The sequence below is a fragment of the Barbus barbus genome (assembly GCF_936440315.1).
Source record: "Barbus barbus genome assembly, chromosome: 2".
Taxonomy (NCBI): Eukaryota; Metazoa; Chordata; class Actinopteri; order Cypriniformes; family Cyprinidae; genus Barbus; species Barbus barbus.
Window position 1 is genome coordinate 30799548 of NC_136730.1, and position 25705 is coordinate 30825252.

Genomic DNA, 25705 nt, shown 5'->3' on the forward strand with positions numbered 1-25705 from the left:
TCATTGGATGCGTCAGCGTCACATTTGCATAGTCCATACTCTGCTGTCTGACAAACTATATTTTGTACAGATTTTGTTTTGTTTTGGCAAGTTTTTAATTATTTTGCCCAGAGAAAAATGTTGGATTATGCAAAAGACATGCAACTCATTGTCTCCATGCAGTTAATTAATAAACCATCGGTATCAGCCCTTTTCATGCTATTTCCGATGGCTTTAAAATAATCAAAAGTTGGCTAATAAATATCGGCAGACGATACATCGGTCCATCCCTAATTACTACCATTCAGTACTATAGTCAGATACCTGAACAAATAACACTTAAATAGTTAACAGAAATAGTTCACTCAGTAATGAGAATATACTTGACTTCATGTTATTCCAAACCTTCATTTGTCTGCATAACACAAAATGAAAAAGTGTTTCAGTGTTTTGTTTTAGTCCATACAATTAAAATCAATGGTCACCTAAACTGTTTGGTTACCATTTTTCTTCAAAATATCTTCTTTTCTGTTCCACAATATTAATTTTTGAATTTAAATTTTTGGGTGATTTATCACTTTATGAGGTGAATTGAATCAGAATCAGAATCTCACAGTTGCGGTGTAATTTGATTCCTAAACAAATTACTTTTGAATCTTTTCGCACCACAGGAACCTTTTCATAGTACCAAAAAGTAATTGTGGAACTACCCACTTTTTGGCATGTTCGCACCATGGGAACTAGGAACGGTTTTAGTTCCAGGAACTCCGTCTGGAGGAACTAAATTAGCTCCTACTTCCGAGTAGGGTCTAAAACAGTTCTAGGAACTATCCGTGACGTAAGTGTACGCTGATTGACTAAATGCGTGCGAAAACGCCCTCACCCGCCATGATTTAAAACACTGTGTAAACATATACTGTGTAAACATTCAATGTCCATTATTGTGAAACCCGTGAGACACAGCTCCGATCACAACATCCTCCATCCTCCTGTTGTTAACGTCGTTGTTCTTTGTTTTCGTTGTTGAACGCTGCACACAAATGACGTCGCTGTCGACCGGCTTACGTCACTTCCTAGTATCCACTGTCGGTGCGAATGCAACCCTTTAAATGGTACTAGGAAATAGTTCACGCAAAATCGTCCCAGTACTTTAGTACTATACTTTTAGTTCTGGAACTAAAGCGGTGCGAAAGGGGCTAATACCATACAATATGACCAATGCAGTTCCTTTCCTGAACTAATGATTCTAATAAACCGTTTTAGTGAATGAAAACCATTTAATGCTACCAGTATAGTCTAATCAAATGATTCTTATGAGGTTATTCTTTTTAGTGAATCAAAACCGAAATGCGTGACCAGTGTAGCCATACATATTCAGTGCCCTCCATAAGTATTGTAACAGTAAAGACAAAATTGCTCTGTTGGCTGTGGAGTCAAGACATTTGCAAATATGATTAAAAGATGAATATGAGACACAACTACAGATTGTCACATTTTATTATTAGCCGTTTCAACACATAAATGTTTTACCAAATAAAAAGAACAGCACTTTTAGAGTCCACCCCACTCATTGATGTGAGCATAATTGGGACAGTTGAACATAAGGCAGATATAAAAGATTAAAAGCTATTATTTAGTTACAGATCCCTTGAGCACAATCACAGCAGTGAGTCTGTGACCCATAGACATCACCAGACTCTTGGGCTTATCTTTTGAAATGCTTTTCCCAGCCTTTAATGCAGCCAATTCCAATTGTTGCTTGTTTTGGGGAGTTTCTGCCTTTACTCTCCTCTTCAGCTGGTGAAATTCATGTTCAATCGGCTTTAAATCTGGAGATTGACTTGGGCAATCTAAGACTTTCCATTTCTTTGCCCTTATAAATTCCTTGACTGAACTGGCAGGGTGTTTTGGGGTCATTGTCCTGATGCAATATGAAGCACTTCCCAATGAATCTGGTGGCATTTTCTTGAATATTGGTAGGCATGATGGTTTTGTACCCTTCCAAATTCATTCTGCTACTGTCATCATACATTAAGTCATCAGTAAAGTTGAGAGGGCCTGGTCCAGAGACAGCCATGCATGCCCATGCCATGACACCACCTCCACCATGCTTTACAGATGAGGCTGTATGCTTGGGATCATTTGCAGTTCCCTTTTTTTCTCCACATTTTTGCTTTCTCATCACTTAGATAAAGGTTCCTCTTTGTCTCATCGGTCCATAAACACAGTTCTCAAAACTCTTCTGGCTCACCTTTGTGCTTTTTTGCAAACTCTAATCTTGCCTTTCTATTTTCGGTGCTGGTCAGAGGTTTGCATCTTGCTGTGTAGCATCTGTAATTCTGTGTCAAAGTCTCCTGAGGACAGTAGATTGTCAGAGCATCACACCAGCTTTCTGGAAGTTGTTGGTGATTTTACAGACACGTCTTTTAGGGTTCATTTTCACATCTTTTATGATTTGTCAGTCATCAACTACTGTTGTTTTCTCAGCCGATCAGGTAGTTGTTGGTTGCTGGTGTCGCTGGTGGTTTCCAAACTCTTGATTTCTCCATGCCCTTTGTTTTTGCTAGAGCTCTAATTGACTTCCTCTTTTCTTTTAGCATTCAAATTGCTTGCTTTTCTCTCAAAGTCAGCTCCCTCATCTTCATCCTCGTTTGTGTGTGTCATCGAATGCAAGATTCAGAATACAGAAGTAATGGATATAACTGATACAACACACAGAATTAATGCAACAGGACACAGCTGATCACTTAGAAAGACCTGTGAGGCAACTCTTCCAATACTTATGCTCACATCAGATAGAGGGATTAAACTCTAAAAGTGCTGAACGTCTTAGCTGGTAAAACATCTGCGTTGAATCACCCAATAATAAAATGTGACATTTCTGTAGTTTTGTAAATGTCTTGACTCCACAGCCAACAGAGCAATTTTGTCTTTACTGTTCCAATACTTTTGGAGGGCACTGTATATGCATCTCTTGGCAGGAAAGAGCTTTATTTGACAGTTCTTTGACAACATCTCAATAAAGTCTACCCTTCCGTTGCAATCTTTAACCTTGTAGCGTGAAATGCCATGATCCAAACATGAGAAATGTGAAAATACAGACGCGATAAGAGGCAAGCGGTAGAGAGCTGCATTCAGCGGCGCGGTGGCTGTAGGTAAGCTTTGCTCCCGTCCCCTGTGTGGAGGATTACTCTGATTGTTGCGGCAGGATGCGGTTGACAGATGACTGCTATTATCTCCACCAATCTGCCTGACATTTCACTCAGGAAGATGATTGTTCAGATGTGAGCGGGCTCAGAAGCCCCTGTGATTCTGTCAAGTGTTCTTATAATGAACACTACTTCTCAGTATCCACAAGATTGACCAGACTGTCATGTAAGCTGAGTACTTATTTTAAAGGCTAAACCACGGAGGGCAGTCATTTTCCTCTCTCCTTCTAACACACGGCCATGTTCACACATAAACATTCATACCCTGAACAGGGCTTTTGTCAGTATATTGCCGTTGTGATGGCTTATACTCAGTATTAGGGATTTGAACACAGTCCAAACCTCACGTATTAAACGTCGTTATGTAACTCATCCTGAAATGTTTGTGCAGCTGATGTGAATGATACCTCAAATCATGCGGCTTGTTGGCAAGAGGTGTATTATTAACTTTTCGAAGAAATCAGACTTACTATTTTCAACTGGAAGATGAAAAAATTATTTCAAATACCCACATCCAGTCTGGCATCGTACAAGTTTTTCTTCAGAAAATGTACATTTCTTATTGTACAAAAGATCTCACTAACCACCAGTTCTCTGAATGTAATCTTTAAATAGGTTTCGACTAATTTCACATCACTATAATAAACCACAGCAAATCTCCCTAAAATCACTCTCTCCCGAATGTTAAATTAGAATTCTATCGGTCTTTCTTCTGACCTCAGCACTTTCTCGTCTTGTTTTTGCATCGCGGCTAAAAGTAAGAAGATAATATTGCTGTGAGGATTTCATATCATTGAACAAAGGCAACACTAGTCAGTCTGTTTTGCCATGTCAATGTCAATGATGCCACCTCCCTGACAGCCTGTCACTTTGGAGAGCTCGTTTCCCCCATCATTCTTCCTGCAGTAAAGGAGAAGCCAACCTGATTTTCACACGATCTGATGGCCCTTGTTTTAATCGGCTAAATTCAAGGAAGAGTAGCTATTTTTAAGTGCTCTCTTCTGTAAGCCTCGATCGGATTTGATTATGACTTCTATCTGACTTTGAAATTTGAATTTATTTGCCTGTATACTAGGGATAAGCGATATGGCCAAAAATATTATCACAATCATACAATATCAATATTTATCATGATATTAATTTACCATTAATGGGGAAGAAAGTGCTTTCCACATGTTTGTTAGACCTTGAGGATGAATGTAGCATAACTTGTTGGTTCACAATTGAACTCCACAGAATAAGTTACCATTTAATTTAGGGCCCTAGGAAATCCATTTTATTTTTCCCCTAAAATAATCCCTTTTTTTTGTTATAGATTCTGTTTTTTATGATTTTTAATAAAAACCTATCATCAAAAGTGGCATCTAATGAAATTAATTTATACAACTTTAACATTTGAATCAATCTTCTGAAGAAAATATAACATTTGTTTATTTTTTGTCAAAAAAGTATAAATTAAAACATTGATGAAAAATATTTTGGTTGTATGATATTCCTTTTTAAAGTAATAATATTATTGTTACTTTAAGAAGTATATTTGGGTTGTTGTAAAGATATGTGAGTTTCAGTGTATGTATATTGAACCTGACAGACATTAGTCTTTCTCAAATAAACGGTATAAAGCTGGTGAAGAGATGAAGTTTACGTGGTCTCGTGTGCTGCGACAACAGAGTTGCGTATTTATAATTTAATTAAAATTTATTGTTTGAAAGATATTTTTATTTATAAATAACCTATAAAATAACATTTACTCTATATCGCAATATTTAAACAATAATTATTAAATTATAAAATACAATATAAGACGCTCAAATGTTGTTTTTTTCTCATAAATATTATTTATGAGATCAATATGATGCAAACTAAAATCATGCAAAAGATTAGTCAAATTTAGAACCATAATTATACTTATAACATGTAATCATGTTTTTTTTTTTATTAATATTTTGTGTGATTTTAGTTTGTGGTGTGTTAAGAGGTGCAATAGAGTAGTCAAAAGCCATTCTCTAATGCATGCTGGGCCTCTCAGTATGAGTCCTGTTACCTGATTCTTTCTATTCTCAGTCACTCTTTCATCCCCCTCCCCACACTACTCTTTAACTCCGCAAACGATTAGGTTAATTGGGCTTCTTCTCTAATTGGCCTCTTAACCCAGTTTGCTGGAACGAGTGACGAAGTGGATGTTGGTCAAGGGTGCGATAGCCTCTGGGAAAACCATTTACAAAACCTGAAGCCTACACTAATCTCCCGGTCATCAGACGCGGGTTTGGGGCCACTGTCTCTCTTCTCTACTCACGTAATTGGCTTTCCGTCGACAGTCTAGTGGCCCTGTCGACTTCATGGGCTCTATACTGGGTGTTTGTCAAGTTAAGCCGACACAGTTTTTTACAGGGGAGCTGACAGCTCCTGAGATCAGACAGATGGTTTAATGAGGCTTGAGCCGGCCACTGTCGTACTCCCCCACCCCCTTTTTCTTTGGCTCTCTCATCCTTCACTCTCCTGGGTCTTCTGCTCGTTTAAGTGAGGATGTGTCCCTGGCTGCGTGTGGATATGCCCTGGGGCTGTGATCAGGCCTGATCAATAGCAGTTCACCGTGAGCAGAAGGGGAGGGAATCTCTAGGTCAGACTGATTGGATCGATTTCTCCTTGGACTTCACTGAGCTGCTGGCACTCTCACATCAATAACTGCACAATTGTGTTCAGTAAAGAGAGGAAAGAGCAGAAAAACTCTCAGGGTTTTTTTTTTCCATAAAGCGTTCTGATTGTGTCCTTCTGTAAAATACAAAACCTTCATTCAGGGGTCACACAATATCTGAAGTGGTCACCTTCATGTTTTATATTTTAATCTGGGTGATGCTCATTTTATTTTTTAACATTTTTTTACTTTTAAACTGACTGTTCAAAAGCCCTGTTACATTAAAGGCTTGTATTTAGCATTTTTCTTATTCAGAATGAACTTTATTATTACAGATATTATCAGTGTAACGCTTTGGTTGATTTAAAGAAAATGGCATTAATTTCTTTATTTTATATCTTTTCTTTTGTTTTTAATTTTTAAAACTTAGTTTTGTAACTAAGAACATTTTGTTGTTTCCCCTTTTTAACATTTTGAATTACATTTGCCATCTAACAGTCATATAAAGATAATTTTTAGAAACAAATAATTCCAAACACTAAGCTTTGTATGCTTATTTGATAAGCGAATATAATATTAAAGTATAGAATGTTTATATCAGCCATTCATGGGTTGTCAGCCATATTGTGAAAGCAGTCATCGGCTTTTCTGTTATTTGTTTTTCTGTATTTCAGTTTATTTTTGTATTAATTTCATTTCAAAATATGTTTTGCACACACACATTCACTTTTTTGTGCATTATGATGTTAGTTCTTGGCCTTGAACTCATTTAATTTTTTCCCTACAGTCTAATCTGAGGTCGGACATGGGGCTGGCAAGCCCAGGACCCGTCACCACCTCTGGGAAGTCGCCTACTCCGTTCTACTCTTATACTGGCTCCAATCCACGAAGACGCTCCCTTCAGGACTCTGCTTCACTGGGTTAGTGCCTGTCTTATGCCCTCAATGAGAAAGAATGACTATAACGCCATGGTTATGTATAATAATGGACACTACAGGAAATATACATTTTTCAGCATTAGCTTTTATTTTTTTACATCAAATTTAAGAATTCCTCGATTTCTGCCACACCGATGCTTTCATATTTGTCTTTGTAAACCTGTAATCAAAGAGACATCTGACTGAGTGCCTCTGCATGCTTGTTTATTGTTTTTTCCCCTCAAATGTTTTAAAGTTGTTTTTGTATTCTCTTCACAGATCCTCTGCAAACAAAGAAAGTGCGCAAGCCCCCTCCTGGCCTGCCTACATCTGTGAGTACAGCATCATTTCATCTTCCTGCCATCGCTTTGCTTTAAAAATAGATGCTAGTGCACTAACAGACACATTTTATGAAAGCCGTTGGTGCGGTGGCACACACGTTTTTGAATTCCGTCTTATCAAAGTCGTCCTCTGACACGGCGGCGGCTTGTACCTGTGCTTAAGTCGGGCGCGTGCACACCGGAGGCCTAACCTGCCTCTCAAATCAGCTCTGTTGTGTTTGCAAATCCTCCGTTCGGAGCACGGCGGGCGTAGGTGTGAGGTAACGATGCTTGATTGATTTGTGAGGCCGCCCCGTCAGCGCTCGCCCCCCTCTCCTCCCCTTTCCGCGGGAACAAGGGCTCGGGGACACGAGCTGTCATGCCGCATCCCCGCCACAGCTCTTTTGATGTTTAATTAGTCATTATGTAGCCAGAACAGGAGGACAGACAGAGATTAATAACGCGGAATTGGGGGAAAATTTCCATGGGCGACAATCCCAGTGGAGCACCAGACATTAGGATTCGGAGGGAGTGTGGAGCTCAGCTTGACTCCGCCTGTGACCTCTGTTGGCCCAACTCCCTCCCAACCATTCTGTATGCATAAATCGCACATTCGAGCAGTCACTGTGGGAAAACGGAGGGCTGATAGTGAAAGCCTCCTTTTAGATTCTCCCTCAAACCGCAGTGCTGTTCGCAGTGAATGCGTGAATACAGCAGCTTTCGCACAGAGATCCCCCTCACGTTAATACGGCAGGATTCAGATTCCTCCCACAGAACAAAACGAGGCCTTTGAGGGCTGCGTGGCAGCAGGATTAGTCTTCGTGAGCTCTCAATAATCGCACGGCGCACAGGCGAGAAATCAAGCACGACTCTACCGCGAGACGTGAATAAGAAGTTGCACAACGCACTTTTGTCTTTAAATTTGTGTTTGAATCGTAGCTTGTCTGGAACGGAGTCGCTCTGGTGATACGAGACTCGGGGGAAACAGGGAGCCAGATACTTCTCGCTATTAATGCCAGAGGAAAAAACAAGGGAAGACAGAAAAAGACGGAGAGGTGGGGTGCTAAGGGGGTTGAGGAGAGATTGGTGGCCTCGTGGGGTACATCTCTTTGTTGTGTAAATGGACATAGGGCTTTTATTTGTCACTACTTAACACATGGCCGCAGGTGCACTTGTGTGACTCATAACTCAAAGCAGCTCAATTCAACGCAGGGTTAGTGCAGTGATGGTGCACACCGGGAATATCTACTCTTTTAAGAAAGCATGGATTCTCTTCAAAATTACACTCACAACTGATGAGAGTGTGTTAGCACCTATTGGTGCTTTTCCACCGCATGGTACAGCACGGTACGGTTCAGTACAGCTCACTTTTGGGGGGTTTTCCACTGGGAACAGTACCTGGTACTTTTTTTAGTACCACCTCGGCCGAGGTTCCAAGCGAGCCGTACCTTTACCAAAACATGACGTGTAAACTCTGCTGATCACTGATTGGCCGGAGAACATTGTCACTGCCTGCGTCATTGAACTTTCGGCATGAAACACGCTAGATTTAAATCAGCACAGCCAGCGAAGGATCGAACGCAACTGTTTTGAATGAGCGCACCTTTTTTAAACAACCAAAAAATGTCTGTCCTTGTCTGTTGAGGAAGTACAGACGATCCTCTCATTGATAGCTGAGGAGCGGATCCAGCGAGAGTGTGATGGAGCGACACGGAATTAAAAAGTTTTTCAAGAGTCATGGCAGTAGAGGTGGCGCAACTATAACGACACGTGAATAATCCCGCCCACTCTAAAACGGTACTAAACTGCAGTGGAAACGCAAACCGTGCCGTGGCGTTCTGAGCCATGCCGAGCCGAGTCCTACCACGCAGTGGAAAAGCGCCATATGTTTCCATCTAAGTTACGAATGTATGCAAAAAAAATTAAAATGTGTTGCTCTAATGCACTTCTTTCTTTTTAGGACCACAAAAGTAGAATTTATAAGAAATGTCCTCCTCATGCCTTTTAAACAAAAAGACAAAAGTATGACAGAATGGTCCCATGTATTCCATGTGTTTTGGGGCTTTACAATAGGGTTTGGTGAAAAATAAACCAAAAGTAAATCTATTATTTAACAAAAATCCTGACCTTAGCCGTTCGTCTATGTGCACAGCTGCACGTTCATGAGACTCTATTAGAGCAGCAGTTCACTCCAAAAACGCAACACAAAATACAATCCACATACTCTCAGAAGTGATTATGTATGTTGTGTTCATCACCTTCATATCTGTCAGCTGTTATTCTGACTGTCATGATAAACGGACTTCCAGTTCGTAGATATTTAACTTAATGAAGAAATTACACAGATACTTTTTGGGGGATTTCTTGGCTTTTCATGTGTGTTTATTCATCTTGAGTTCTCACAAATTGTGTGTAAATGATGACTATCCCTTTAAATGTAATGAATGAATTGTGAATTACAGAGACAACTATTTTTTAAGGTTTGTAAACTAATTACACACATTATTTGTTAGCGATCATTGGCAGATGCCTAATGCCTGAAGCCCAAAGTATCCTTCAGTTTTGATGCGAATGATTAGGATATACATATATTGTTGCCTTTCAGTAATTGATGGTATGTGCAAACATAGGTGCTTAGCACATGCACACTAGAAAGTTTCATACTTGTCCTTTGTCTGCACTAGTTCTCTCCAGAAGTTATGAGAAATAAAAATTACTTTGTACTCGGTTAAACTGGACTCCCTCACACATATGGTCGTCAATGCAAAGATCTATTGTTGTTGCATCTCCACTAGATTCTTGTTATTATCGTTCCATCTCATTCTCAAGTTTCAAGTTTATTTGTATAGCACTTTTTACGATACAAATCGTTGCAAAGCAGCTTTACAGGAAATTAAGTTTGTACAATATATTTATGTATTGTAGAAACTTAATATATTTAACTTATGGCAAGATTTGGTAATTCTGTATGTTTTTTTTGACTGTGAAAAAATGGGCAGTCTTGTGGACAAACTAATAAGTGAAAAATTCAAGGCGTCTTGAGTAGGCAGTTGAGTATGCATGGTTAGAAAAATTCTAGCTGCGCTTGTACAGTATGTTCATACTTTTCTTAGGAGTAAATGTACATCACATGCAATGTACGCATGGACATGAGAGCAACAGTGAATAATATTACTTGAGGAAAAGTCATGTGACATTTTTTTTTTATGTGCATCAAGGAATTTGTGATTTTTATCTGCATTTTCTAACTGCTTTTGCTCATGTTGGTGTTTCCATCCAGCATTTTTATGGAAAATCCCACTAAATCCGTGGATAGAGATTATTGATACATGCAGACAGATACTTTTTTGTCTTTTTTTATCTTTCTATGAATTTATTCCGGTAAATGTTTTTGTTACTCAGTGGAAATTTGAATCTCATGTGTTTCCATTTTCCATTCCATTTTTACTATAATATCCTAAATTTGGATGGTTGGACACCTGGTTTGCGTGGACTGGCATTTGGTGGCAGGCATCAGTAATCATGATTGGACAAGAGATGTCGAAGACCTAGACGTGGGAATAAAGTGCACTGATAGCCACAGCGGCACAGGTACACCTGCAGAGCCACGTAGGGTTGCTGGGGCAGCTGTGTGTGTGTGCAGTCTGTAGGGTACCTGTACAGTGGGCTTGCAGCTGCAGATGCCTCTGAAAGCTTTTGCTTGTGTAAGCAGACTAGCCCCACTAGAGGCCCGTAGAGCTGCTTGATAAACAAAATGAACACAATGCTTCCCATCATCAGGCCCTCTGCAGGGAATACAATCCCCAACTCACCTAAAAATACTTTAACTATTTACCCCTTACCAGCTCATCACTTTTTTTAAACGCAACATGGCTGATGGATCGGCGTAGTTTACGTATAGATGTAAATATTTATGGAATAACATCCGCTCCTTTTTGGAGCAGCGAGGGCATGCCTTACAACATAAAGCCCTAAATAAAACATAGCAGCAGACTGGGGGCGTACAAATATTTATAACCATGTTTGATTTGTGTACTTGCTGTTTTGAGAAGATGAGGGAACCATGTTAACCCTTGAACTGCAGGAAAAGGTTTAGAGAAAGATAGCGGATGTTTGTTATTCAGCCATTAAACATTGAAGATTAGACATAAGTAGGGCTGAAGGCTTTAGGAAAAATCTAATTGTGATTTTCCTGATTAAGAAATAGGGATCGAGATTTATTTATTTTTTCATCATATTGTGATTATGTATCTTTTTATTAGTGCTTTTTAGTTATTACCAGTTTGGTGGAATGGGTGGCGTACAAGTTCCCAAATTCATGTTACAAGCGATCCAAACTCAGTACACATGAAAATAGGGAATTAGTGTCATTTGATATATTACTGAAGTTTTTTATTAGTGGTTATTAATTAGTGCTCATTTTTTATTTTTCATTTTAAAGTATTAGTAATTTTGTTGCATTGTGGTCATTTTTGTGTTTTTATGTCTATATAGATTTTATTTTAGTTAAACTAAATGAAAGTTAAAAATGTTTCCCAAAATTAAATATATTTATATTTAATATTTAATATTTATTTCAGAGAATGTTTTTATTTCATTTAACAAAAACGTTTACTAAAATGTTGTTGCTGTATTTACTGCAACTCGAGCCACTCTGAGAAACCGCAAAGTACTGTAATTTTGAGCTGCTCACGTGTAAATGAACACAGTGCTGCATTTCACTGTAAAATGTGAAGTCTATATATTTATTTAATTTAATTATTGGATTATTGCACTAAACATATCACGCTTTCAGCCCAAGACATTTCTTCAGTTTCACCATATGATGCCTGGCTAGTGTTTTTAGGAATCTCTGAGCAGATGAAGGTAGGGTGCTTTGCTCGCTGCTGTGAGCATGGCAGGCGTGTGTTCTGCAGTTTGTATGTGCGTCTGGCGCAGCGGCAGCTACGTTGTCAGGCAGCTGTGTGGGCACCTGTGCTGAAGGACCCTGGCCCTCCTGACAGCCACAGAGGGAGAAAAACATCAGAGGCTGATGGGCGGCCCCATGACTTTGGGCAAGTAACTGCATCTTGTGGGAGATTTATACTTGGCGGAGAGCCTGGAGCTGCAGCCTATATGTGTAAATAGCCAGGCTTTTTTTAAACACCCTTGTCATGGGTACGACTGTTTGATGTGACACTGCCTGCGCCGGGGCGCCGATGTTCAGCCCAGAAGAGATGATCGGAGAGGGAGAGAGAGAAAGGAAAAGAGGCTAGGAGAGAAAGCAGCAGGGAGCACTCGCCTTCCTTCGGGCCCTTTTGCATGCGAGAACACTGGCTGTGAATGAAAAAAAAGATTGTCATTTGCTCTTGACAGATCACTCAGGCACCCTCGCTCAGGCAGAAGTTGCACTTCGCGAGGAAACGAGCACCAGGAGAGAAGTGAGAAGAAGGTTATGATCCACTGTGGTGACAAGGACACAAGACTAGCGCCCAAAGCTCGGAGATGTCAGCTTGACTGGAGCTCCACCATTCAGAAGATACACCCTGCATTTTTGACTAGACAGCCATCTACAGGCCATGCAAGCTGATGCAGGTCACCAATGCCACATTGGGCTTTTTGTGTGCATTTGTTCTGGGTTGTTTCCCCCTCCTTTTTTGCCTACTCTCTTTGAACCCCCTGCCTCTAATGCAAGGTCACAACCTGGCAGTGAAGACCCTGTGTAGTTGGACATGCCTTGGGATAAAAGGCCCCACTAAAGCTCTGTAAAGAATAACAGTACATTTTGATGTAGGTCTTTCATGTGGCCACTGCTCTTTGTTCTGGAGAAAATCTATATTCTCTTTTGTATTTCCTCAGCGCTGGGTTTTTGTGGCCTCACATCTCGGTTTTAAAAAGCATATCCTGCAGCTAATGGTATAAAATAAAAGCCGCATTTGGTTTGATATCTCTGAGCTTACAGTCATGTGATCTTGTATCCTCCCATGACCCACGTGTTCAGATGGCATCCTGTAACCTGTAGCTTTTAATAGCCCTCTTGATCTTCAGACATTCCACTTCCTCCCAAACTTATCTGATATTTGGGCTCATTATGTCCTTGTAACCCATGTGTCTGTCTGGGGTTTGTCCTCTAGGCCATCAGATCATAATCCTGCCACCAGGGAGCAGTGCACTGGGTCTGTGTGTGTGGGTCAATGTTTAATTAGTTATCCTATACAAAATTGATTTTAAATCTCAAAAATGTCCAAAAACTTAGAGGATTGTATTTGAAAAATAATTTTCAATTTCACAATGCTTTAATGCAATTTCAATACTGAAGCAAAAACGAATGCACTCTTACACGTTTATTTTATTTTAAACATTACATATTAACAAATTACACAGTGTCATGTAGCAAGTATTTCACAAATAATAACCCAGGTATTAATAATTAGGAAATTGTTATTATTTGTTACATCAGCTCTGCGACATTAATACCTCACAGATACATGTCCTTTCATATTTTGCTATCATTATCAAAACTAGTTTGCAGTCATTTAAATTAACTTGATTACATAAAAACAATAGAAGTCTATACCATGTCCTCATTTATCATTTAAATAGGTAGGTAAACGTGTGTGTGTATGTGTGTGTGTGTGTGTCTGAAAGGATATGAGCTCATCAGATAAGTGATTAGATAGATGTTCCTGGTTTGAGTCTGATGCTGAACAGAGACATGTCCACCTCTTTATCAGTTTAGGACGAGGGAACGAGTCTCTTTATCTGTTTACGCTGCTGATTTTTACCTCAGACTTCAGAGCCCTAAATCCTGAAGCCCACAAAAGAGCAGTGACGTGCGCCTTTCATCTACATTTAGACTACAAGAAAACCACATAGAAATATCTGCTAATTTAGACCCACATTCAGACCTGCAGATTTACCGAAATATTTTTATTTGTATTTTGCGTGAATGTACATCCTCACAGCTGTGGTCACTTTAAGAGCGTGCTGTCAACAGTCAAGAGCTGATTATCTTAAGATGTGATGTGTGTAAAGTAGAGCTAATTTAAGCCACACTGGCAGGATTTACCTGGCTGGAGGGCAGCCTGCACGTGAGCCCCAGACGTGCCGGTTGTAGGTCAGCAGACAGCAGATGTCACATGTAAAGAAGGTGTCACTGTGGGCTGTGGGCGTAGGTACAAGTCAGGTAAATGGGTGAAGCTGCTTTTGTGTTGCTTGATGTCAGGTACGCAGTAATTGGATGAAGACTTATTGCTCGACTCGTGCGTTGGCCCAGACATGTATGAAGGCTTCAAAACCTGAAGCTTTCTCCTGGACCCTGATGAAAGGGCCCCGGTGGATTTATCATGTCTGGAGGAGATGCTCTCTAAATACCGGTGTTATTCTAATATAATGTTCGTGTCGTCTTTTTTGTGTGTTTTGTCTAGGCGCTGTCCTCAGGCAGGGAAACATTAATCATTACAAGCACATAACAGAATGCTCATAAGCCCACAAGACCCGTGGAGAGAGATTTTCCTCCTAATGTGTTGTGATGAATGGCCTTATAGAAACACGAAGATGTTAAATTAGCTTGTATGGGCTGAGATGAGCGTTCTGCATGTTTTTAATTTGCAGGCGTGGGATGTGTGTGGGGATGTTGATGTGGAAGTGTCTAGTTTTCAGATTGATTAGTGGGACAGACTGTCTGCAGAACCTATTACATTTAAACTCCATAATCCACACAATCAGTACAGGTGAATCCCAGACCTCCTGCGTCTGTGGTGTGATGAAGAACTGGGTTGGCTTAACACCGTCTTAACAGGTGCGTCTCGACTGTGAAGTGCATTAAGTTACCAGCATTAAGTTTGGTGCCTTCACTAAAAGCAAAATACAGCAAAAAGTGACACAATGCAGAAGCATGCTTCAGTGTTTTGCATCAGTGCTTTTGTATTGTTTAAGTAATATAGGCCTATTTGCTGTTTGTGTGTGTGTGATTTAAAAAAAAATATATGTAAGTTAATGCAATGAACAATATAGAAATTTTAAATAAATAAAATAAGATGCTCTTCCATTCAAACATTGGAATTTGAAAGAAATTAATACTTTTATTCATCAAAAATGCACTAAGTTGGTCAAAAATGACCATAAAGACATTTATAATGATACTAAAGATTTCTATTTCAAATAAATTATTTTCTGCTGAACTTTCCATTCATCAATCTTGAAAAAGAAATCATGATCTCCACAAAATGAAATTTTGATAAACATATTTGATTTATAATAAGCAAAAAATCAGCATATTAAAATAAAAATTCTGAAGGTTCATGTGGCACTGAAGACTTTAGTAATGGCTGCTGAAAAGTACATTTTAACTCGTTTTTACAATAGTAAATAGATCTTTTAAATTGTTGTAAAATTCTTGTTTAAAAAAATTTAAAATTCTCTGAAAACAAGTCTGACCATCTTACACAGTTTTGCATATATATATGTAGTTTTTATATTCTGGAAAACAAAACAAAATGCTTGATCGATCAAATGTCACTGGGTGGAGCTATCCAGAACAGCGCATCTGAAATAAGAGCTGACAAGATGTCTCGTTGTGCTTCTCGCTGGTTAAGGCAAAAAGTCGCTTTATCATACCTAGTAACTAAAGTTTATGTCCTACGAACCTCACCACTGATTGGTTATTTTCACAATGGTTATCAAAATGAAGTTATATGCAGCATCTGTGTGAAAATCTTGAAAGAACCGAGTAGACATGCGTTGCGAACTCTCCAGACATGTGTCCGTGATTTGTGATTTCGGTTCTTTCCCTTTTCATTTGTCTCTTTCATTATTTTTTCCGTGTTCTTTTCCTCCCAGCAGTGCATTCTTTATCTGGATTTGTTTTATGGAGCCTTCAAGCATTCCTCCATCACGACCGTTTCTCTCCTAAAGAATCAACTTGAAACAGCTCCAGGTTTAAAGTGGTACCAGCCTGTCGATCTCAACCACCTTGGACACATTTGAAAGAGTCTCACTCGGAGAAGAAAAGAGAATAAATAATAATAGAATTAGAGGGGAAAGCATAATAAAGTATTGTTTTCTGGGAAGGCTTTCATCTTTCCATAACAATAATGTTGTGAATGGGACGGTGTTTGGACTGGGAAGCCTGCAGTGACAGACATGAAAGGGCCCGGAGTAGAGCGGCCTAGAGTGGGCTTTAAAGAAACCGATGGTGCTACAGGTCAGCGTGTTCACAGCACGTGGACGACCTCGGCCTCCTCATCTATTTTTGCACCCCTGTCCATTCATTCTCAATGACTGTGTCCAGCCTTTTTCTTGTGCCTGTCTTCCACTTCCACCCTCCCATTTCCCTTCATTTTCCCTTCTTTCCCCTCATTCTCTTCTCCCACCCCCAGTGCGCCTGTTATTTGGGTTGTGTACCCTACCGCCCCTATGGTCTATGGGCAAGAGGCCCAGGAAGGGGAGCAGCGGGTACAATGAGAGCGAGAGGAGGGGACGTGTGAGGAAGTGGAGCGTCATTGCTCTCGGTGCTTGACGTCAGGCTCGGGCCCTCTGCAGCTGTTGGATGTGTTCAACAGCTCTCTGTTTGCTGTCACACCACTGTGGGGGGACTATTAAAACAACAGCCACAGGTCTCAACATTCCACGCAGGATTTGGTTAAGGGCAAACAAGTGCATGGCATGAGAAATGCATAGTCTAAGCGTAATATTAGCAGTGTTAGAAATGGTTCTTATTGTGTATTACCATTGATTATTATTATATTTTCATATAATCAAAGAATACATTAACATTTATACATACAGTAGAGTTCAACGGTTTGGGGTTGGTACATTTTAATTTTTTTATTTTTTGGAAAGAAGGCTCCTTTACACACCAATACTGCATTTACTTCATTAAAAATCCAGCAAAGAAATTAATATTTTATTTAAATACTTATCCAGCTGAATTTTCAACATCATTCTTCAGTGTCACAAAAATCCTTATACTTATTTGCTGCTCAATAAACATTTCTTATTATTATCAGTGTTTAAAACAGTTATGCTGCTTAGTATTTTTGTGGAATGAATGAATGATGCATTTATATAGCGCTGTGAAACTGTCAAATGTATTTTTCTGGATTATTTGATCACTAGAAATTTAAAAAGGAACAGCATTTGTCTTTACTGGCACATTCATTATATTATTTTATAATACTACGTTATATAGTAGTATATATAATATTAGTAAATATATTACGATTACGTATATTTAATATATTACTGTATTACTTTTAAAGAGTTATCTCTAACTTTTTTTTTCATTTACAAGATTATTGATGCAGTGAGGAAATCCTCTCCATACCCTCAATCGAACCCCTCCATAAAAGAAGAACAATAATCACTAAAAAGATGAATCAGCTGCGGATTTAGACCAGTGTGTGTTTGTGTTTTTGTGTTTGCATGCTTCTCTAAGCTATATCAGTAAATGTTTCATTTCATATTCTGTGCTTGTGAAAGAACTGACAAGAATCAACAGGTAAATGAACACAACAGCCCTTTTTGCAAAAAATAAATCCACCATTCTAATTTCCTTTCTGTCTTTTTTTTTAAAGTACAAGTCAATCCACTTACTCATTTGTTTTCCACCCCTCCCTCGCTCTTTATCCTCCATCTCCCCCCTCCTCTCTTTGCCTCAGCTCTTATGAGACTTTAGGGGAGCCTAGCTCTGGGTATTGGTCCATCCGCCTCCTCCTCCTCCTCCCATAAGCCACCTCCCCCCCTCGCTGCCGGCTGAGATGGTACAGTCCTCTTTTGCATAAGTTGTCTATGAGTAGATCCATGTGTAAGGGGCCAGCACTGAAGGAATTAGTCCCCTGTGCAGTGGGTGGATGTATGTGAAGGGAGCGGGCTGTTGAAAAGAGATCCTCTGTATCAGGCTCCACGTCTTTCCCAGTATCGCTTAGGCTTTTATCATGTATTGCGCCTACCCTGTGCCTGGAATGGGCAGCATGTATTACTACAACGGAAAATCGGTGAGTGCCTTCTCTCCCTAGAGGAAATGTGTATAAGTAAACATGTTTTTCATGCGCGTGGTGGGCTGTCGGGTTTAATGGAGTGGTGAGCCGTGTCCATTCAGTGTGTAGAAACTGAGTTGAGGGTCTCGTTGCTCTTGGCTTTGCTCGTGTATGTGTGTGTGTGTGTGTGTGTGACTGCTGACTGTGTTTCCATTACCTCAGTCTGAGCTGGGTCAACATTTGCTTTCATTTGCAGTTTACAAAGTGTGAGTTCTTACCTGCTGTAGGGAGTTTAAAGCCTTTTTAAGTCATGCAAAATGTGTGAAGTATAACTGCTTTTTGCAAGTCTTGTCGCAGTTTTCTTGATAAAATCGCACTTGTTTGGCATAAACGTCAGGTTTTTCTGTGCATTGGTAGTTGTGTGTGTGACTGATGCTGGTGGTGCTTGTGGCTCACCGTGAGCACTGAACGGCCGCTTTGCTGAGACGGGTTCATAATAATAACAAGTGGGAGTCTGGGAATGATTATTAAGGAAGAGAATCTGTCTGTTGAGGTTTGACTTTCCTGCTTGCAGATTGAGCTCAGAGCTGCAGCATCGCTGTTTCTCCATCTGTTTTTAATCAGCCAGGCATTCTTCTCTCTACAGGAATCCTGATGGGACTCCTAAACCTCTCCACCACAGGCCCTTTGATTTCTCTGTGCCTCTCACGATGCCTGTTTGCCTGTCTGCGTGTGGCTGTCCGTGTGAACGCTCATGTGCATGTGTGCTGAACGTTTGTCAGGTGCTTGATGATTGGATTGGTGGTACGGGCTTACGAGAAAGAGGAGGTGGCGACTCGAACCTGCACTTGTGCCTCATGAGTGGGTGTTTGAATTTACTTGGCTTTGCTTAAAGGGTTTCCGGAAAGATAGCAAAATCTGATAAAACTTCCCTTTGGGATGTAATTATTATTATTAATTATTCAGGTTTGGGTTAGTTTGTAGTGCTTAATGTATAATTAGCTATATAAAAATATCTATCCTCTGTACTGAATTAGATGGCCAAGTAAACGTATGAATTTTCCACCTACTTCCTTAAAGTGAGTCTCTGCTCCCAAGACAATGCAAAGCACTGAACGCTCAACTTCAGTAGAGAGGAAAAAGTTTCCAGTAGATTTCCCTGATGTCTTTCTCTCTGTGTCTGTGCAGGGCTCTGGGGATTTCTCCATCTGTTTGATTAATTTAAGAATGATCCATTACCCATTTAATAAGAGCTTGCTTATTAAATTTCTATGTTATTCACGTTATTACTGCTGCTTTTAAGAAGGGTGGCAGCAATCATGTTTGCACGACTTTACTAAAATTTCCAGTCTCCAAGCTCTCGATGGGATAAAACGTTAGACCCCAGCTTGTGTTTTCACTTCTTTTGAGGTCATCTGACAGAGTCCAGAGTTAGCTTTCCTCATAGTCCATTATGACAGATCTCTTTGTTCCTGCACCACAAAGCTCACTTTGATCTTTTTATATTAAGTATTTCCAGCCTTGTAATGCAGGCTGGGAGGAAAGAGAAAATGAGGAGCATGTGGCTCAATCGGGTCAGAGTTGAGCTTTATGATCCAAAGCAGTGGGTAAATACCCAATAAACCCTTCCTTGTGTTGCTTTATTTATATCTTGGCACACAGATATTATTTATTTATTAAATGTCAGATGCTCTGAGCATCAACAAAGATAAAAGTCACATTGATTTGTTTGAATGTCAAGCTGGTATCAATAGTTTTATGGCCGGGCCCTGGAGGGCAAGCGGCCTCCCCAGCTTTGATTGGGTCAGTTTATGACGTCTGAAGTGTTTTATTTCCTCTCTGCTGTTCTCACTTTAATTCACGTATTTGTAAGTGTTTGTATAAGGTGGTAGCTTTTCCTTTAAGATTTCAGGGCTAATGTGGTGTTCCGCTGGAAAAAAGTGCTCAATGCTCTTTCTTTTTTTTTTTTTTCTCAGATACATATTGAGCCTTTTGAAGGTTTTGTTCTGGTAGAAACTTTGCATAATGAGTCAGCGTTGCTCGTCTGTATTTGTTCAAAGCAAACGTGCGTGTTGTTTTTCTGCTCTCATAAGGCTTCCACCTGTATCTGTAAGGAACAAAATGCTTTTAACTTTCAAACTTTTACCGTCTGCTCTTTGTAGACAGACTTGGCTTTAAAAGTCAAAACGTGTCCCTTCAGGACAGAGCTGCTGTGTTCAATAGGGGCTCATTGTGTGCCTGTAGCGTGCCTTTTCGCCTTGATAAGTGTGTTAGATGGGAGTTGAAAAGGAAGGCCCTCGGGCCGCGATCCGACTCCAAACAAGTGACATGCAGAGGCAGGATATTTTCTTGTCACTCGCGGTCCCTCTGCTCTGAGCCCGTCCTTTTGGGTTTGTCTGTTGTTCAGCCTTTTTTTCTCCCTCCATAATCATTTCTCTCTCTCTCTATTCCCTGCCTCTTTCACTGTTGTCATTGGGCTTATCCATATGTTGACAGTTTAGTGGTTCTTCCGTGTGTTGTTGTGATGGATGTGGTTTTCAGATCAAAGGAAGGTGTGACAGGCGAGAAAAAAGAGAAAAACTCATTTCACTCATCAGCATGAGCCTTCGTCTCCATTGACTCACACAGGAACTGAAAAAAAGAAAATGCTATTTATATTGCTTTTTGTTCATGGCTATATTTTAATAACAGCATGAGATGAATTTTGTCTATTTGGAAACCATATACAGGGTTGCTGCGGTTATGGAAATATCAGGGTTTTTTAAAATGATAATTTCTAGCCCTTGAAAACTTAATGGAAATAAATTCTTTAAAAAAATAACATGTAAAAGATATAAAAATATTTATGTAGCTAAAATCTTTACAAATAAAATTTATTATCACAAATGACTGGAAAAATAACTGGACTAATGTATTGGTCAAAATGTATGGGAGCTCTAAATATACACAATTTCTTTGCGGTGTTTATTTTCACATGTAATATTTTTAAAAAAGTACAATGAAGGGAACAAATGTTTAAATGTGTGTGTTAAGATCAGAGGCTTGTGAATAACTGACAGCTTCCTAATTAAAGCACTGTTCAAAGGAAGTGTTTCCTTTGCTCTTTCTCTTGTGCTTTCTTTCATTATCCATCCTGGTGGTGGAGCGGGGCACCGGTGTTTAGGAAGGTTTATTAACGGGTCGACTGGTTAGCTCGGGGTAAAGCGGACAATTAGCATTATCAGCTGCCATATGCTGCCCATTGAGCCATGAGGCGGAGACAAAGACCCCTCTCCCATGCCGCCCTAACCTGAGATCACCAGGGGACTTCCAGCACCGGGGTCACATGTGTGCGCCTGCACACCCACGGGAGCCCGTCGCAGCTTATGGACACACTCACTGCCAATCACATGGGCCCGTACTGCCGCCTCAGCAAGGTGCCCGGCCGCACACAGCTGGCTAAGCTGACTGAAAGGCTTTAGATGTTGATCGTAATGCAGAGTGTGTCATGACATGCTGCAGCCGTGTGTTTGCGTGGGTGATGAAGGGGATCTGCGTACATCTGAAATATTAATGAGCAGGGGGATCCGACAATGGAAATTAAATGCAATTAATATTTGATTATAATTACTACAATACTTGCCAGTGTATTGTATATTAGTTTCTTATCCGTGATAAAGTTAGGCTATTGTTGCAATTTTTTCAAATTAGATGTATTTTATTTTACAATTCTGTTTTGCTCAGTATTTCACTACAGTGTGATTAATTATGAATTTATAGTAAATAATCAATTAATGAATTATTAAAAAAAATATATATATATTTCAGATTTCATGTAATTTAGTAAAGAATTTTATTTATGTCTTGGCACACAGATATTATTTTATTAAATGTCAGATACTGGTCATTAAAAAAGATAAGTCACATTATTGTCAGGGCAGGGGTTTATTTATTCTGTCCAACTTTCTATACCCTTTTATACACTTGATGGTTTGCCTTGTATCAAACATCTAGTGTTTCTCAGAGAGCGTTAACATTATATCATGTGGTTTGATTTTATTTAAAGAATAAAAGTTGCTGTGATGTTGAGCAGAGGGAGAGGTTGTGTTTAACTTAAAGTAACTTGAAACACATTGGGCTGCACATCTGCTCTGCGTTAGAGGGATTAGTTCTTAAAGACATGACGGGGCAGTCAGGTCCTCGTTGGGAGGAATTTAAACGGCAGGTGACACGGACACCTAAAAGTGAGGGTCCGAGTGAGTCTGACTCGCTTAATGACAGATAATGTGCGGGACTTTCTTTAACATGTTTACCTAGCGTTCTCATTCGTGCCATACATGCCAGTGTTGTCTCTCTCGCTCCGAGAGGTTTTGTCCCATCTGGAGCAGATGAACTGGGAGAGCCACATTACTGGGCTGTAGCCTCATGCCTTTGATCCTCCTCTACTGGAATGGGCACTTCTGCAGCTGTAACCACTGCTCCGCTGGCCCGACCCGATCCAACCCCACAGCTCCTAAAATACACTTGCATAAACACAAACACATATGCACTCTAACGCTCTCGCCCCCGCATATTAATCCATTTGTTTTGATGCTTTTGTTTGGCGGGCATGCATGTCGTTGTCATTATATTACAATTAAGCACTGAAGCGCACATTACACTGTAGATAATCCTTCCTTTTTTTATAAGACTTCTAAATTAGCCATCTGTTACATCAAAGAATTTGTAAATTGGCCATATGCGTTGCATTGTTTGCGTTCTATTATGCAGTCAGGTTTCATGGTATGTGTGAATTAGACCGAGGGTGTGAGGATACGCTTAATGACATGAGTGTGTCTGTACAATGGTTGCTGTATTTTATAGAAATGACAAAAACAGTAGCCTACATTCCCTCACACCTGTTTGTAAGCAGTTGTTCTGAGTCCTAATGTCTGATTTTGTTTTTCTTTTTGCAGGTGTATGCACCATCTCCCAGCTCAGATGACTTCAACAGAGACTCTCCATCTTACCCTTCCCCCAAACCCTCCAGCAGTATGTTTGCAAGCACTTTCTTCGGTCAGTCATCATCATTTTACTTGCCATTTGCTGTTATTATACTGTTTACTTAGTTTTGACATTGTAAAGGAAGCCTTTTTTGTTTTTAAGGTCAAAAACATTTATACAAATATGCAAGTGCAGACATGAATGCTTGGCCACAGCATTGCAAACACATGGTTTTGTTGTACTGAACATGCATATCGCATACGTTCTTCGATTAGTGTGGTGGTAATAAGCCCAGTACTAATGGGGGTGATTGATTATCTTAAGATGTGTTTGCTGTTAAACTAGCTGTGTTATCTTCGAGGTGTATATTGATTGGAACTTGCTAAAAAACTGTTGCACCACAGTCCGTTTCTGAGGCAGAGTAGGTACTAAATTTGATGAGGAACAAACTTTACGATCATTAAAAAGGACATTCTATATATAGGGTGAATGAAATCTGGACGTTCAACATCTGCCATGCTGACTTCGTCATATTAGCGATGGTGTCAGTTGCATCACTTCACTGCCATTCACAACTCCTCTCCCCTTTGTTTGTGAAGTGTCCATTTCAGAATTTTGGCAGAAAAAGTAGGTCATCCAAATACTTTTGCACCTGTTGTTTCATGCATACTATGAATTCAGACATGCTACTCTCACATACTATTTTTCCCCTCTTATGTAGTAGGGAAGTATGCTTATTTAGACGCAGGGGACCGGAAAGAGAAAACTACTAGATGATATGCACAATATAGCATTGCAATGTGGTCTGCCCTATTTCATAACACATGAAATTGAGCTTTCATAGCTAGATGTATTTGCATTCATGTACTTGCATAGAGTATTCAGGCCAAACACTAAATTAACCCCTAAAAAAATTGAATAAATTGAATATTTTCTAGGATGTTACAGAGATGCATCCTAGAAATTGTGTACTTGCTTAATTACCAGGTCTCACACGTATGATTCATCATGCTAATTTCTTCTTTTTTTTTCTTTTTTTTTTGGCAACACACATTTCTAAAGCTGAATCTTCTTCCAATCCACTTTAGTTATATAAACATTTTCAAACCCTGTATATACGGTTTCTGATGTGTTCCTTCTCCTAGCTCACACTTTTAACCTTTTTTTTCTTTTCACAATTGGGAAGCCTTTTCTTTACATTTCACTCACTGCCTATCATGCTACCGACTTCACAGACATAGATAGTAAACCAACCATTCGTATTCCAGCTTTGCCAATCTGGACTGATAAAAATTATATGGCCATTTCAAGCCGGCTGTTTCGGGCTGTGAGGAATTTCTCCTTTAAAAGTTGAGACGGAAGCAAGTGAACTGTGGCTGGCTGAATGTTATCTCAGCTGCGCTCAGCGCTTGGCTCTGACTCGAGTGTAAAAGCAGACTTAAAGAGAGGCTGGTCTGTTTGACATCTTCTATCCAGAATAAGGAGCATGGGGGTCAAGCTTCGGCTCACATATCAAACTATATTGTGTTTTTCCTTATTTATCTGCATTATTGATCACATTAAAGTCACCTCAGTCTTGCTCACAATTTAAACCAATGTTTACAAAGTAACGTACCTTAAAAGCTAGACAATTAAGTTATTTCCCATGTTTTCAATGTTCAAATTTACTTCCTTGTCACTTAATCAGATGGGACCCACAATTCCTCTGACCTGTGGAACTCGTCCAGTGGGATCAGCCAGCCAGGCTATGGGGGAATGCTGGGAGGATCTTCATCTCACATGCCTCAGTCTGGAAACTACAGCAACCTGCACTCACACGACCGCCAGGTGAGAATCAGTGGGATCGGATCAAATACAAACCTTGTAGTACCATATATAAAACTAAAAAAAGTTCCTCTTCCTCTTGTCTCTGTCACAGAATTATCCGCCACACTCGGTGTCGCCCACAGACATCAACGCTAGCCTGCCACCCATGTCCAGCTTCCACCGTGGCAGTGCCAGCACCTCACCCTTCGTCACCGCGTCTCACACCCCACCAGTCAACACTGCAGAGGGAGTTATGTGTACGTTGTCTGCGTACACCACATTTGAAGTGTTGTTTTTGATTTATTAGTCATTCTTAGGCCCACACATAATCTGTGCATCTGCAAAACTTCATAGAGTTATTATAGAGAGGTAATTTGGTATACTCTATATATACAGTACTGTTTAAAGGTTTGGGGTCAGTACTTTTTTTTTCAATTTTTATTAAATAAAATAATACTTTTAATAAGCAAGGATGAATCAAATTGATTAGAAGTGTAAGTAAATATATTTCCAGTGATACAAATTATTCTATTTCAAATAAATGCTGTTCTTTAAAAAAAAAATATTTGTCAGAGAATTCTGAAAAAATGTATGACAGTTATTAAGTAGCACAGCTTACATAATAATGAGAAATGTTTGTTGAACACCAAATCAGCATATTCGAATGATTTCTGAGGGATCATGTGACAGTGAAGACTCGAGTAATGGCTGCTAAAAATTCAGCTTTGCCATCACAGAAATAAATTATATTTGAGTATTGAAACAGTTAATAGTTTTTTAAATTGTAGTAATATTTCACAGTATTATTACTGTATTCTTGATCAAATAAATGCAGCCTTGGTGAGTGTAAGAGACTTCTTTCAAAAACATTAAAACTAAATTTAATGTACAAAATAATATATGTACAACATTCATTAGT

The 25705-nt window shown here is 39.6% G+C and overlaps 1 protein-coding gene across 2 annotated transcripts in view; it reads left to right on the forward strand.

The window, feature by feature from the left end:
- Positions 1-25705, forward strand: part of LOC306884238 (transcription factor 12-like) — a 113678-nt gene that overhangs the window by 68344 nt on the left and 19629 nt on the right. For both annotated transcript variants that reach the window (XM_079439960.1, XM_079439961.1), the window contains 5 exons: positions 6611-6743; positions 7020-7072; positions 22953-23052; positions 24668-24807; positions 24899-25043. In XM_079439960.1, coding sequence (XP_079296086.1) covers positions 6611-6743; positions 7020-7072; positions 22953-23052; positions 24668-24807; positions 24899-25043 — 571 coding nt within the window. The remainder of the gene's footprint in view (positions 1-6610; positions 6744-7019; positions 7073-22952; positions 23053-24667; positions 24808-24898; positions 25044-25705) is intronic.